Raw genomic sequence first — 14,504 nt, 5'->3', positions numbered from 1 at the left:
CTCTCAGAGGCAACTCCAGGTGCAGAGCTTGCAGACCAGACTGCTGGGGTCAGTGCTCAACAGCCAGCACATGTTGACTCTGCCCAAGATCGGGCATCCCAAGAAGGTAGATGAGGGGCAGTATTTAATGCCTGTAGCAGACCGTGGCTCTCACACTGCTCAGCAGTTCCTGTGTAGAGGGAGTTCCTGGTCTGTAAGTCATCACATTCAGGTTCTGGCTTTGATCTGGGCATTTGGTGTCCCTGGGGCCTTCAGCGCCTCCAGACTCCCGTTCCTACGTGGCTATGGTCAGCTGTTCTCCTTGAGAGTCACTCCATCGTGTACCCTGGTCCTCTCCATTCATGCCACACATCTACCGGGCCTCATACTCCACTTTTTCCCATCTTCACGTTATCTACCAAATTACAGACCATTGAGGCTGTGGCTCCTGGACCGAAGAGCAAACCATGAAGGTCACCTCAAGCTCTCACATTGTCTGATGTCCTGATTTTTTGTTTAATTCCCAAAGTAAAGGTTTAGCTTTCTAAGATGGAATGATCATTCTCTACTAATTTATAAGAAACCATTTGGCTCAAGGTCCTGTCCTTGCCAGTCTAGTTGTAACCCTTTCTGTTTTGGAAGTGAGTTGAAGGAGCTGTCGGTAACACCACGGCACACTCAATGTGCCCCTCATTTGTCAGGCATTTGTAGCCCCTCATTTGTAGCTTTCTTAGAAATAAGGCTGGGTTTGCACTGACGATCCACTTTGCCCAGCAGTTTGTGTCATCTGTGACGTGCATTGGCAAAAAGGGTGGTGGATTAGGGGCTTCATCTAAGGACTTGCAATAGAGCTGGACAATTCATTCTACCAAAGGGTAGAACCTGAGACTGTAGCCTTATTTTCATAGCATTCTTACCATGTGTTGCTGGTCTAAAATCTGGTATGGGTCTAAGATCTGGAATATACACACGTGTGTGTGTATATAGAAGTATATATTTTGTTTTGTTTTGTTTTGTTTTGTTTTGTTTACTTATAGCTATATGATGTCCAATGGCTACAAGCCAGCCCCTTTGGATTTGTCTGATGTGAAGCTATTACCTCCTCAAGAAATTTTGGTGGATAAGCTTGCAGAAAATGCACATAATGTTTGGGCCAAAGACAGAATAAAACAAGGATGGACCTATGGCATCCAACAGGTGAGAAGTACTAAGTAAGCCTGCTGGAAAAACTAGGGGATGTGATCATCCATCAAAATGCCATTTTGCGTTGGTGGGTATTAGATTGGAAGATGGAAATTGCCCTTGCACTCTGTCCGTCATGCCTCAGTGCATTCGTTATTTATAGAATCACGGGACTGGATGGGATTTGTAATGGTCACACTGACATTAACTCCAGGCATAATTCCAATTTTGTAGAAATGAATCGGCTTACCTTTCCTTTGTTAATCTGGCTCACTTGCGATCATGTTCCCTGTGTGTGAGCCCACTGGCTGCATCTTGCCTCATTCCCTATCTTTTTTGTTGGCATTGTGGAGAGCTGAGCTTTTATGCCACTCTCCAAGGCCAAGGTAAGCTTTCCACAATTCAGCATTACAGCTCAGAAGTGTTTCTGGGTCAGTCCCAGGCATCTACCACTGAAAGTGAAAAGGAGGGGAGCCCAGCTCAGGAGAGGGGCAAACCAGCCTGCCAAGAAGCCTATGCCCCTTACCTTAGCCTCTGCCCACAATTCGTGGGCAGAGTCCTTGGCTTGCACAGGAGACAGCCCCAGAACCAGGGCCTGGCAAGGAATTAGATGGAGTTTAGAGACAAACCAACTCTCCTTTAGTGTTCTTTCATTTCCTTAAGTATCCAGGGTACCCTCAGGGAAGGTCAGGGGTAGTTGTATGTACACTTGTTTATTTATGCCTCAGTCTCCAACTCTGCACATGTCTGGAAGCCAAGAAGACCACAACTATGGAAACCATGGCAGAATGGGGTAAGGGAGACTCAAAACAGCATGGCAGGCATATTTGTTGATGATGACTTATCACTGCAGTCATTGGCCATTGTGTTCTTAGTACTCCCTAAGGAACTGAGGAGGTCTCCAATACAAATGTGTGCCTTCTATAATGAAATGGACCCACTGTGGCACTGCCACCTTTTCTGATGCTTCTCTGTGAACATAGGTGTTTATCTATCTTGTTTCTCTGTTAAGAGACTGTTGTGAGGAGACTCTAATGGTTTGAATCACGGCATGATCTTCCACAGGGGAATAACTAGGTGAATCCCCACCTGCCTTGCCTTGGGAGTAGAGGTTTCTAACCAATTTCAGGATACTTCACTTTATTCACAGGCTGGCATTATTAAAATGTGTTTTTAATAGCAGAAACTTGCCATTTATATTCATTTAATCCTGAAGAGAAGTAGTAAATGAGTATATTGCTAAATATCAAGGTGCTGGGGGAAGGGCTGGTGGATGGATATGAGGAAGCCGGGATGGTGGCTCAGACATATAAGGTGGACAAGCTCTTGGTAAAGACGAAATATATTTTCTCAGAACCTCTTTTGTCTGGCTTCATGTAGGATTTGAAGAACAAAAGAAATCCCCGGCTGGTGCCGTACGCATTACTGGATGAGCGTACGAAGAAGTCCAATAGGGACAGCCTTCGTGAAGCTGTTCGCACATTTGTTGGTTATGGCTATAACATTGAGCCGTCAGACCAAGAACTAGGTAACGAGTTGAGATTGTTCATTCTGGTCCCAGACGACTGAAATGTTACTTCTGCAGATATGCTGACTTTGAACAAGTCTAACATGTACTCTTAGAAATGATATTGGTACCAAAGAGCACTAAACAGAATGGTGTATTTTAACAAGAGAGGGGAGGAGGAAGGAGAAAGAACCATGTTTAAACTGTGTGATGAGTTTGTATGGTGAGCACTTCTGTGACCCAGTCCCAGAGGGAATAAGCGATCCTCCAGCATGGCTGAGCTTTTGGGGGTATTTAGTCACAAAACCGAGAAATCTTTATTTCTCTTATTTACCAAACATGTGACTCTCAGCTTACTTTTGGGCCAGGTCATCTCATCTCTAAATTGACTTCTACAACTCATTAAAATCACCAGCCCACAACTGATGAACATGTCATTGGCATCCCAAACCCAATGAGGGACTAGAGGCAAATTAGGTCACTATTATAAGTAATGAAGAGGATGGGTTTGGAGTAAGACAGACCTGGGTTCATATCCTTACTTTCCTCCGTTTATTGGCTCTGTGACTTTGAACAAGTAAACCTTTCTAAGCCTCAGTTTTTCATCTGTGGAATGAAGACCGTATTAACTGACCTCATAGAATTGTTGCTGGATATCATTTCTAAAGGATCTACCAGAAAGTAGTCACTCAGTGAATGTACCTTGTATTCTGACTAAGATATGATGATCATGGTGATGATTGTATTATGAACAAAATGCCATGTTGGGTAGCAGGAGGTCTGTCAGTCTTTGTTGTTGTGCAATTCTTGTAAGGAATGCTACCTAATTATTAAAGGCCTGTGTTCTCTCTTTACTTCCTGTCCCCTCTGCTCCTTTCCTTCTTACAATAGCTGACCCAGCTGTGGAGAAAGTCAGCATAGATAAAATTCGATTTTTCCGGGTAGAGCGGTCTTATGCAGTGAGATCTGGAAAGTGGTATTTTGAGTTTGAGGTGGTGACCGGAGGAGACATGCGCGTTGGCTGGGCCAGGCCGGGCTGTCGGCCCGATGTTGAGCTGGGAGCCGATGATCAAGCCTTTGTGTTTGAAGGCAGCAGGGTAAGTCTGGGTCGTGTCCACATGTCCCCAGAGTTTTTCTTCTCCAAACATTTCCATAGCAATTGGAAGTTCTGAGTGTCTGAATCTCTGGCTTCCAAGTGAGTCACCACCGTCACTGGCTAATTTAGGTCATTGAGTGATCATTACCTAGTGATTGTCACTTTGCTTTTTGCTCTGGTATAGGGGAAGACTATACACCCAAGTCCTTTCTGTAACTTCCATACCTGCCCTTGAACTTGAGCCCATTGCCTCCATTCTGAAGGAGGTTCCCAGAACACACTGCAGCTAGTATGTAAGGAAATCTTACCACTTGGTCCTCAAGAGAGTTCTGTTTGCTGTCATAGCTGATTGGGTGTTGGGAGACTGTGGCTACCTTTTCTGATGAGCCTATGTAACTCAGTTTCATTTATTTGTAAGACAGATCATTCCTCCCTGTGAGTTGTCCCTGGTAGAGAGGTGAGTACTTTGTAGAGACCAGGTACCAGTTAGGAGAAATTCCTCATGGAGGCATTTCTTTAGCTGCATGGGAGCTTTTAGGACCTCCAGTTCTCTAAGCTCTGGAGTCTTATTTCCTAGGGCCAGCGTTGGCATCAAGGCAGTGGGTATTTTGGACGTACGTGGCAGCCAGGAGATGTGGTTGGATGTATGATTAACCTTGATGATGCTTCAATGATCTTCACACTGAATGGGGAGCTGCTGATTACCAACAAAGGCTCTGAACTTGCCTTCGCTGATTATGAGATTGAGAATGGTAAGTCTACCATCCCCCCCCCCCCCCCCCGTTCCAGCTCCATGAGTTCAGGGAAAATCCAGGGAGAGCTGGGTGAGCTCATCTGCCTCCTTATTTAGGGTGGGCCATCCTTTACATATTTAAAACCCTGGTGGTGAAGACTAACCCATTTACTGTCATTTTTGAAGAGTCAAGAGCATGGCAATAGTTGGTATAAATGTCAGTTCTGAACTTCCAGATTAACTAAGAAGCTCTCCTGTGATTCCCTGTCCTGCGGCATGGCATGTTAAAGTTTCCCAGCATTACAAACGAAATGCTAATTGCGTGTGGACTCATGTCCCTGGCAGAATAGAAAACACAGTGAATTAAAGAATTGTCCTTTCATTCTGATTTGAAATGTCAGTCTGCATGTTTGTGTAATTGAACTTGATGCTTTGATGAGAACCATTGAAACACAAAAGTTGGGCGTAGCTGTTCCCTGGAATGAAATATAATTTATTTTGAAATTCAAACATGCTCTGAAACCCAAGCACAGTTGCACTTATTAAAGGCCCTGAATAGACGTCAGTCAGAACGGCGCTTCCAGCTACATGAAGGAGCAATTGGCGCTTACTTCCTGTCTGTTTCACTACGTTATATGCAAACGTTGGCTGCATATAGGAGAAGGAGCACTGGACTCTGAGTCAGCTGACTCGCTCCTAACAAGCTGTGGCTCCCAGAGAGTCTCGGCTTGACGTCTCTGGGCTTCGCTGCCTTCGTCTATACCAGACAAATAGACGGTAAGAAGTTCCAACATCCTTCCTGGATATAAAACTCTCCAGCAGTGACTTAGTGCCCGCTGTACGTACATCCCTATGCTTGACGCTGTGTCACTGCCATCTTCATGACAGATGGGGATGAGGCAGAGTAGTCGAGAAGGTGGGAGGCCACTCTCCTCCTGTCTCTACTGCTCTCCACTTAGGACATCTTGGGTGGACTTAAACTTCATCTCCCTCTCTCTAAATGATGAGGGCTCCGGCTGGCTCTAAATTTCCAACACTATACAAAAAGAAACCTTTTTCACCAAGAAAGCTAAAAAGAATAGAACTACATAGGTGAGAGCAGCAGAAATACGTGTCACTGTATATATATAATAAATAAATATTCTCTACTTGCAGAGTTTTTAACAATCTCTACTAAGAGTTTTTTTTAAACAATTCTCTACTAACAGAGTTTCTATAAGTCACTTTCATGATTTTTATGGACACCTCTTTTCTGTATATAACTGTACTCTAAGAGAACTTCAAAGATTTTTCTAAGAGCCAAGTATTTAGGGAAACAGAAAGCTTGCAATTGAGTATATTTTCCTAGAAAGACAGGATGACTAAAGCCAGGTGGGGTCACATTTTAATGCCTGCCAAAAAGGTTTAAAATCAAGGCCTTAAAGATTTGTGTTTTGGAGACATTTGGGAAAGAGGTCACCAGCAGAAAGAAATGTTTCTGTGCTGGTTCAGAGGCAAAGCAGAGGAAATGGGGACGTGGACCTGAGGGCAGCGTAGAAGATCCGCCTCCTGACATGGTTCTTAGAAAACAGATACCTGCCTGGTACCCACTACATGCAGTGCTCTCTTCTTGAGGCCAGGAGGAAAAGGAAGAACTAGAAGATTGAGACTCATCCCCTAGGAAAGTAGCTCCCTAAGGTAGAAAGAGTCCAAGGAGGAGGAAACTTGTCCTGGCTCTACTGTGTACGAACTAGGGGAGTTGACTTACCTATGAGGCTTTGGCTCCACATAAGGAAGGGATAAGAATCTTGTGTGTTGTGCAGTTAGACGTGAAGTTCAAAGCCTTGCCACTCAAAGTGTGGCCCACTTGTTAGATATGCAGGATCTCAAGCCCCATACCAGACCTAGTGGACCAGAAACTGGTGGCAACAGACCCCAGGGGTTTGCATACAAATGAAAGCATGAAAAGCAGTGGTCCAAAATATATAAAAATACAAGCCATAGCAGTGTTAAGGGGCTCATTTTCTTTTTTTTTTTTTTTTAATTTTTTTTTTAATGTTTATTTATTTTTGAGACAGAGAGAGAGCATGAACAGGGGAGGGTCACAGAGAGAGGGAGACACAGAATCTGAAACAGGCTCCGGGCTCTGAGCTGTCAGCACAGAGCCCGACGCGGGGCTCGAACCCACGGACCGTGAGATCATGACCTGAGCCGAAGTCGGACGCTTAACCAACCGAGCCACCCAGGCGCCCCATAAGGGGCTCATTTTCTAGTTGTAACAATAAATAACACATAACTCTGAAAAGGTAATAATTCAAGGCAGTAGGTTAGAAATGGCAAACGACTAATACAGATGGCAATTCCATAAATGCAGTATTAAAACTGGATGTTAAATAAAGAATATGACAGATGCCCACCTCAAAGGAGCCAGGGTGTTCCCCTCTGGGAATATAACTGCAGTAATAATACTAGTGTATGAGTAGTGTGAGTAATAGTGTGGGATCAGGAAACTTCAGGAAAGGGTGGGAGAGTTTGGAAGATTTGTGTCTGGAATTTATAAAAGACGAAACTGGAAAGATAGAGAAGGTACAGAGGACAGTCTCAAATACCAAGACTTGGTATTTACATTCAAGAAATTTGTGCTGTCTAATCTGGGCCAAGCACCCTTGGACTTCACTCTCTGGGGCATGGGAACTGTTGGAGGCTTTCAGCAGAGGAATACTGTAAAGAAGAGGGATGTTTGAGGGTAACTTTGCTTTTAGAGATCATCTGTGTTGTATTGAAAAAAATGCCTCCTGGACCCTTTGTGTACAGGGACATGATCTGACCTTCAGAATAACAAAGTCTATTATTAGCGAGCTATTTTATAATAGAATTGTACATATTCACATATTATGCTGTAATATTGTATTGCACTTTAATAACACAGAGACAAGGTTAATTGGAAGGCTCTTTCACTTCTGTGATGGCTCAGGAGTCTGAAGAAGGACAGTTGAAAGGAAGTCGCCATACCATTCTTTGATAATAATAGTCCAGAGGCCTAGAATAGCCCTTATAGCATCTCTCTGCTCTCTGCATAAGGGGGAAAGAGGCAGCGATTCTTGCCTGGAGCTGTTAGGAAAAGCATCTGTTGAAAACAAAGCATTTTGTACACGGTATCCCTCCATAAAGCAAAATCCCCTATATGCTTCTATTCTGGTCACCAGCATCCCAGCCTTGATTCAGGCCTTTCCCGAAGTGAGAGTTGTGCTGGTGGGAAGTTTCCAGTCCTTTGGTGAAAGAATGGGGACAAGCATTCTAATTCATGGCTGTTTTCCTCTGGCTTATTTATAAATTGTTACCTCTGTCCTCTTCTGCATCCTAAGAGTTGATATACTCTTATCTGCCTCATTAGAATTGTCCTCATCATTGTTCCCTACTCTGATCCCTGCCTTGGACCATTACAGCTTTCAGCATTGTCACCTAATAGCATCTGAAAGCTCAGAAGCTTCCCTGGTGAAACCTTTGCGATCAGTCTTCTCTTTTATTCCATTTAGAGGAGAAGAAAATACAAGTCTGAGCGTCCTGTTAGACCTCAGAATGTGGCGTCTGAATGAGGCTTTACTGCCGGTCCCCTGTGCTCCCTTTCTGCCAGGCACTCCCCTGAGGGACAAACTGCTCCATTAGAGCTTCGGTGTCTGCGGGAACAGCCTCCCGGGCTGTTCCTGCCATTGGCCCATCAGGATTTAACAGATCCCCCAGCTCTGCTGGCAGCTCTTTCCATAGGTGGCTGATGAAACCTACCTGCGGGAGGCGTCACTGCCATCCACATGCAAGCCACATTGGTGCCAAGGGGCCCCTGCCATTCTCTCTCCAGATGGGTGCTATGGTTCTGAAAGTGGTTGGAGCAGGGAACGTGCAGCATTTGCTGCAAGTCTCGTGACTACCTCCGGGCTGTCCTTGGACTCCATCTTCAGGAGGCTTAACAAGAAATGAAAACGAATGGGTAAAACACATGCTACTGTGGTGAGACTCTCAGAAACACCCAGGAGGGGCCTGGGCACTCATCTAACCAGCTCTTTCCACGATCTCGTTTTTCCTTTACTGTTAGTGAGCTGCTCTCGTGTCTTTCCACAGCTTTAAAATGGATTGACACCGGGGCCATGGTTTAGATTTTCTAGGGAACCAACCAGTTTCTTTCCAGGGTCCTGAATAATTGAAAGATGGCCCCCTGGCTCTCCCTCTTTTTAATCACAGAAGTAGTCAGGAGGCCTCGTGATACAAAACTTACTGGAACCTGGAGTCCTCGGCAGGATGTAAATGTCTGTGTTCTGGCATTCCTCTCCTGGAACAAGAACTTCATGCATATCCTGGTTCAAGATAAGGCTATGTGCAAGTCTTCTCCTCCGACCTTTTCAAAAACGTTACCACATTGCATCTATGATGCTGCATATGTGGAGGGGCATTTCTTTTCCCCTTTATTTTTCTGTCCACTTACTTCTCCAGTCTCATTTGAAGCTAGGGGTTAACCGAGTTGTGTGCAAAGTACAAACCCCTGTTTGTGAGAGTCATTGCTCACTTGAACGCCATGTGGCCTTACCAAATGGACCTTGTTATCCAGATTTACTCCAGGAAGCCATGTGGCCGCTTGAGAGGTAGCCCTTTTCGTGTAAGGAGCCTACAGTGGTTGGTGGTTGTGGGTCTGCAGTTGCTTTATCTAGAGGCAAACTGCTCAACTAATTAACACTTAGGAAAAGTAAAGAAAAAGTCACAAAGCAAGTTACTATAGATAAGAATTAGCAAGCCAGGCATCCTGGCCTCAGTCCCAGTTACTTGCTCTGGACCGTTTCTCTGGCAGCTTTTTTCACATGCTGGCTCTGCATGCTTACCAGGTGACAGACCTCGAGCAAGTTACCCAGTTTGCTAAGCCTCGGTTTCCTGTTCTGCAGAATGGGCATAACAGTGAGTCGAATCAGCAGAGCGCTAAGCCCAGTGCCCAACACCTAGAAAGTATTTGATAAACATTAGCTGTTGTGGTTTATCATCGTCCCCCCCCCCCCCCAGTTATCTACTAGGCAGAATTAGAAAGTTACATGACATTTTAATGCCTCATGAAAAGGACTTTTCAGGAATGGAATCATCAGCTAGAGCCTCTCAGCCAGGTGGAGGGAACTGATTCACTGGGTTCAGTTATCAGCTGAATATATCAAGTATTCTTCCCCTGGAGAAAGTGCTGGCACCTTATGAGGATTTATCTTTGCTCTTGGTCCTTTCTCGGTTTTCTGTTTTCTGACCCAAACCTTGGACTTAGCTTCTTTTCTGATGTGTTGCAGAGCTGTCGTGGCTATGCCCACTTGGTCCCATGAAGGTGCCCAACAGTCTTTCCCCCACTGCTGTCACATCCATGACCACTGTGGCCATGCCTTCTCTTGTGCTCTGTTTAGCTGGACCCTGTGTAGAGGGCTGTTGCCCTGGAGGGATGGGACTCTGTCCTGGGATATGGCTGCTATTTAAAGCTGGGGCACTCATCCCTTGGAAAATTCCCCACCCCCTTCTCTTGCACACTGACTGGCAGCTGACCTATGAGTCAGAGTGTGTGGGGTCTTGTCCCATTTTGTCATTTGCCCTTCTCATGACCTTGGTCATGTCCATTAGCTCCTCAAGTCTCCAGTTCTGTCCTCAGTAAAGTGCTGTCTGCTTTGCTGGTAGCTTAGGAATGGGGAGAAGCCCAAGCCCCACAGAAAAAAAGGCCTCATGCAAACATTACCTGTTTTCCTTCTGCATGTATCTCCTGTTGCCAGTGGGTCTGTGACTAGGAAGTTACTCCTGTGACTTGAGTTATTCCGAAGTACTCAGCCCCGCTTCTTCCCACTTAGGCTTGTGTGACTACTGCTTGTACGTTCCACCACTCAAGTCAGTAGAGAAGACAGGTTTTCTTGAGATGCCCTTTCTCTGCTTACCTCAGGGCTGTGCTGCTTCATGATCATGGCTCCAAGACCGCTATAGTGATGGTTTTCTGGGTTATGTTACCCGTTTTAGCAGAAACCAAAGTGCGGTCATGGGAGCAGCGGTGTTTTACAGCAGAACATTCACTGCTCTCTAGTCCAGTTTTGTCCTGTTTGTATACGCACCTTGGGATCAGGATAGTTTCCTTCCTTTACATCTTCTCATAGTGCAAACCAGAGCCCTCTGTCTCAGTGGGGACCCAAGAAATGTTGCTAATAAGCAATGCTCATTCCACACTGGAATCAGATTTCCAAGGGTTCCTTAATTATAGACATCCCCGTCTGCAGAAAGGAGATGGTTTCCTGTCGCAAAAATGCCAGAAGCATAGAACCTGTTCTGGAGGTTGCATGAGTGGGTGCTTATCTGACCTGCCCATCTACCTTCCTAGGGGCCAGGCCACTGGTGTATTCTCAGTCCTCCGTGTGTTGGAGCAGAGGCTTTCTGTAGAAACATCACCCTTATTCTGCTAGCATTATGTTAAAGCTCTTTTATTTGAAATGATATTAGATGGTATCAAATAGTGTCCTAAATGAGTTCGTAGTTTCTTAGCTTGTGCAGGATTCACTTTTCACGTATGTGGCTCGTCTACATAGACACTTTGTGACTTAGGTAATGATACATAAGCATGGACTCTAGGAGTGAATTTTGTCCTTGATGTCTATGGACAAAACCTCTTATTGTGGAATGTAAATTCTCCCAAAGTTGGCCTTTAAATTTCCCCTGAAATAAACACTCCTGTCTTAGGAGTGACATCAGTTTTCTTTGTGGGGGCTCCAGTCCCTGTGTTAGCCACCGGCCTCAGAGCCCTTCCTCCCTTGCCGAGTGCTCTAGGGATAATTAGTGCTTTCCCAGCCCTGCTGATTTGTTGGTCCACAATTATGATTTATAAATAGCCCACAAACAAGAACAGCAAACATTTTGAACCTCTGCTTTGGAATATTCTGCATGGCAGTTTTTTAACATGATGGGATGCAGGAGTGAGCTTGGAAAGAGACAGTAGCCATAGGAGGGGAGGAAGGAACTTCCCATGGCTCCTGCTAGAAGTGTCACCTCCTGCTCGGGTGGGGGCCACAACAGCAGGCTGGGGGTATGGCAGTTTGTAAATAGTATTTTGTAAACCAACAGAGTCCTTGTTAGCATGTAAAACTTCTCAGACTCAAAACGGGAAGAACTGTTAGACTCCTCATTTCACTGGAAGGCACTGAGACGTTAGGCTATTTGCACCAAGTCCTTTAAAAAAAATTTTTTTTTAATGTTTTTATTTTTCTGAGAGAAAGAGAGAGACAGCATATGAGCAGGGAGGGGCAGAGAGAGAGGGAGACACAGCATCTGAAGCAGGCTCCAGGCTCTGAGCAGAGCCCAATGCAGGGCTCGAACCCATGAACTGCGAGCTTATGACCTGAGCCCAAGTCGGACACTCGACCAACAGAGCCACCCACGCACCCCTGGGTACTAAGTCCTTCTTGAGGCTTCTCGTGTTGTTTTGTTTGGGGCAGTGTTTAAAATTTCCCATGGCCTAATCTCACTTTTAACTAAAGCATAGGTAAAGAATTTTACTTATCCTCTTACTGGTTTTACTTTTCCAGCTGATATTTATTAACACCTTAAGAATAATCTTAAGGCTGTGTGGCTCAGTCGGTTAAGCGGCCGACTTCAGCTCAGGTCATGATTTTGCAGTCTGTGGGTTCCAGCCCTGTGTCTGGCTCTTTGCTAGAAGCTCAGAGCCTGGAGCCTGCTTCCAATTCTGTCTCCCTCTCTCTCTGCCCCTCCCCTGCTTGCTCTCTGACTCTGTCTCTCTCTCTCTCAAATAATAAACATTAAAAAAAAAAGTTTAAAAAAAAAAAAAGAATAATCTAGGCTGAATGATGGTTCCCCCCACCCAAATAATTTTGAACCAAATTCAGGTATCTTCCCCATACACCAGCAGCAGCCACAGACTCCGTGTGACCTCCTGTTGTTGGAGTCTGTGTGCCAGGAAGAAAGACCAAGGATGGTGTCCCTTGTTTCCTACTGGGACTCAGAGCTGTTGAAGAAGCCAGGGTCTGACTCCCTCACAGCTTCCGGGCTGGTCCCGTGGGCTGAAGCAGGCTCTCCCCCGCCATTCTGCAGGCTTCGTGCCCATCTGCTCTCTGGGACTGTCTCAGATCGGCCGCATGAATCTTGGGATGGATGCCAGTACCTTCAAGTTTTATACCATGTGCGGCCTCCAAGAGGGCTTTGAGCCTTTTGCTGTCAACATGAACCGAGACGTGGCGATGTGGTTCAGCAAGCGCCTCCCGACATTTGTCAACGTGCCAAAGGATCATCCGCACATAGAGGTAATGTTACACGTTGTGGCTGGCCCCGGCAGGGCAGGTGGGCCAAGGCCCTAAGCTCCTGCTAATGCTTGTGTCAACAGGCAGCTGCTTACCTAAGTCCATGCCCTGGCAGCCTCCCAGCCACCTCCTCGGCTGGTGCTCAGGGCTGTAATCGTGGCCACCTTCACCGGGGCAGCCCAGTGGCACCTTACAAATGGCGCCCACCTCGCACGTCCATCCTTGCAGATCAGTCCCCAAGCCTTTGGGCTACTGTGTATCCTCCAGATGTTCCTGCATTGCTGTGGCAATATCCATACAGTATCCAAAGACCTTAATTGTTGTTTTCCTGAGAGCGTTTGTTACTGATACTCGAGATGATATGTCCTAGACAGAATTCTTGCTCCTAATGTAATGTCTTTTAGACCCGGATAGTTTCTGCAGAACTGCTTCCAGCATTTCAGACCGACATGTAGTAGTTGATTACAATGCCCCCATCTTGTAGGAGGGAGTAGGGAAGAGCCAGAGATTGTAAGGAGCCTGATGAAGGTGCTGGGTGAACATCTACGTGGCTCCGTTTGCCTGTGCCCACAGTGGTTTTTTCATGGGGGGTGAGGAGATGGGTGAGGGGGCTGATGCAAAGTCAGATAGATCAGCTCCATTGAGGCAAGATGCAGTGGCTTGCTTCCACCTGGCGGTAAGTTCTCCTAACTGACCTTCCAATGCAAACCCAACAGGCACCAACACTTAGTCCTCTACTTGTCCCCATAGTCTTAAATAGCAGAGACTTTGATTTCTCTGATTCTTACCTGATGATCAGCACCTTAGAAAGCTGGCTCGTAAACTTTTGGAACTAATGAACCTGTTTGACAAACGGATGGAGTCTCGAGACCCTATTAGAACCATCTACAAACCACACGAAAATATGTAAGCACACTCACCCCAGGATAGGAACTATTCTCTAGAATGCTTAGACCATAAGAAAAATATTATTACTATTATTGTTACTGTTGTTGTTTTTTATTATTTCTTAGTTTATTTCCTCTGCACCCCCTATCACACATTTTAAAAAACCCAGTTTTGATCATTCCTCCTCCAACCCCACCCCTTGAGATGCTGTGCCCCAGTGCTGGGAATTTCCCCAGTATTTTTTTAATTATTATTGTCACTTAAAAAAATGTTTTTAACATTTATTTATTTTTGAGAGACAGAGCATGAGGAGGGAAAGAGCAGAGAGAGAGGGAGACACAGAATCTGAAGCAGGCTCCATGCTCCAAGCTGTCAGCACAGAGCCCGACGTGGGGCTCAAACTCAGAAATTGCAAGATCATGACATAGGCTGAAGTCAGACGCTTAACTGACTCATCCATCCAGGCACCCTGGGAATTTCCCCAGTATTTACAGGCACTTCAACCCTTAGGCTGTGATTGGGGCAGGGCTGAGAAATGCACAGGGTGGGAGACAACCCCTCCAAGGGAGCTGTGATGTGTCTTGTCAAGCTTTGGGCTTTCTGCTTTTTCCTTAAATAGCCACTTGCCCACTGACAAAGGAAATCTTTGGAAGCATCTTCTTCTTGAGCTACTTACCCCCTGATCTGAAAGGTCATCCCCAGCAGATGCCATGCTGCATCATTCAGATACCACCACCTCTGTTATACCTGTTCGCCACCCTTGATCTTGCAGAAAACCCAATGAGCGTGTTTTTAAATCTTTAATTTCTCTAGCCAGAGGCAGATCTGTTATTTTGTATG

The 14,504-nt window shown here is 45.6% G+C and overlaps 1 protein-coding gene across 1 annotated transcript in view; it reads left to right on the top strand.

Annotated features, from left to right (window-relative positions):
• Window positions 1-14,504, top strand: part of RYR3 (ryanodine receptor 3) — a 367,593-nt gene that overhangs the window by 160,963 nt on the left and 192,126 nt on the right. The window contains exons 24-28 of the mRNA XM_049611650.1: window positions 1,017-1,176; window positions 2,542-2,689; window positions 3,560-3,765; window positions 4,342-4,516; window positions 12,571-12,779. Of these exons, the coding sequence (XP_049467607.1) occupies window positions 1,017-1,176; window positions 2,542-2,689; window positions 3,560-3,765; window positions 4,342-4,516; window positions 12,571-12,779 (898 nt within the window). The remainder of the gene's footprint in view (window positions 1-1,016; window positions 1,177-2,541; window positions 2,690-3,559; window positions 3,766-4,341; window positions 4,517-12,570; window positions 12,780-14,504) is intronic.

The sequence above is a fragment of the Panthera uncia genome (genome assembly GCF_023721935.1).
Source record: "Panthera uncia isolate 11264 chromosome B3 unlocalized genomic scaffold, Puncia_PCG_1.0 HiC_scaffold_1, whole genome shotgun sequence".
NCBI lineage: Eukaryota > Metazoa > Chordata > Mammalia > Carnivora > Felidae > Panthera > Panthera uncia.
Note: the sequence above shows the minus strand (reverse complement) of the source record. Positions and strands in the feature narration are given on the sequence as shown.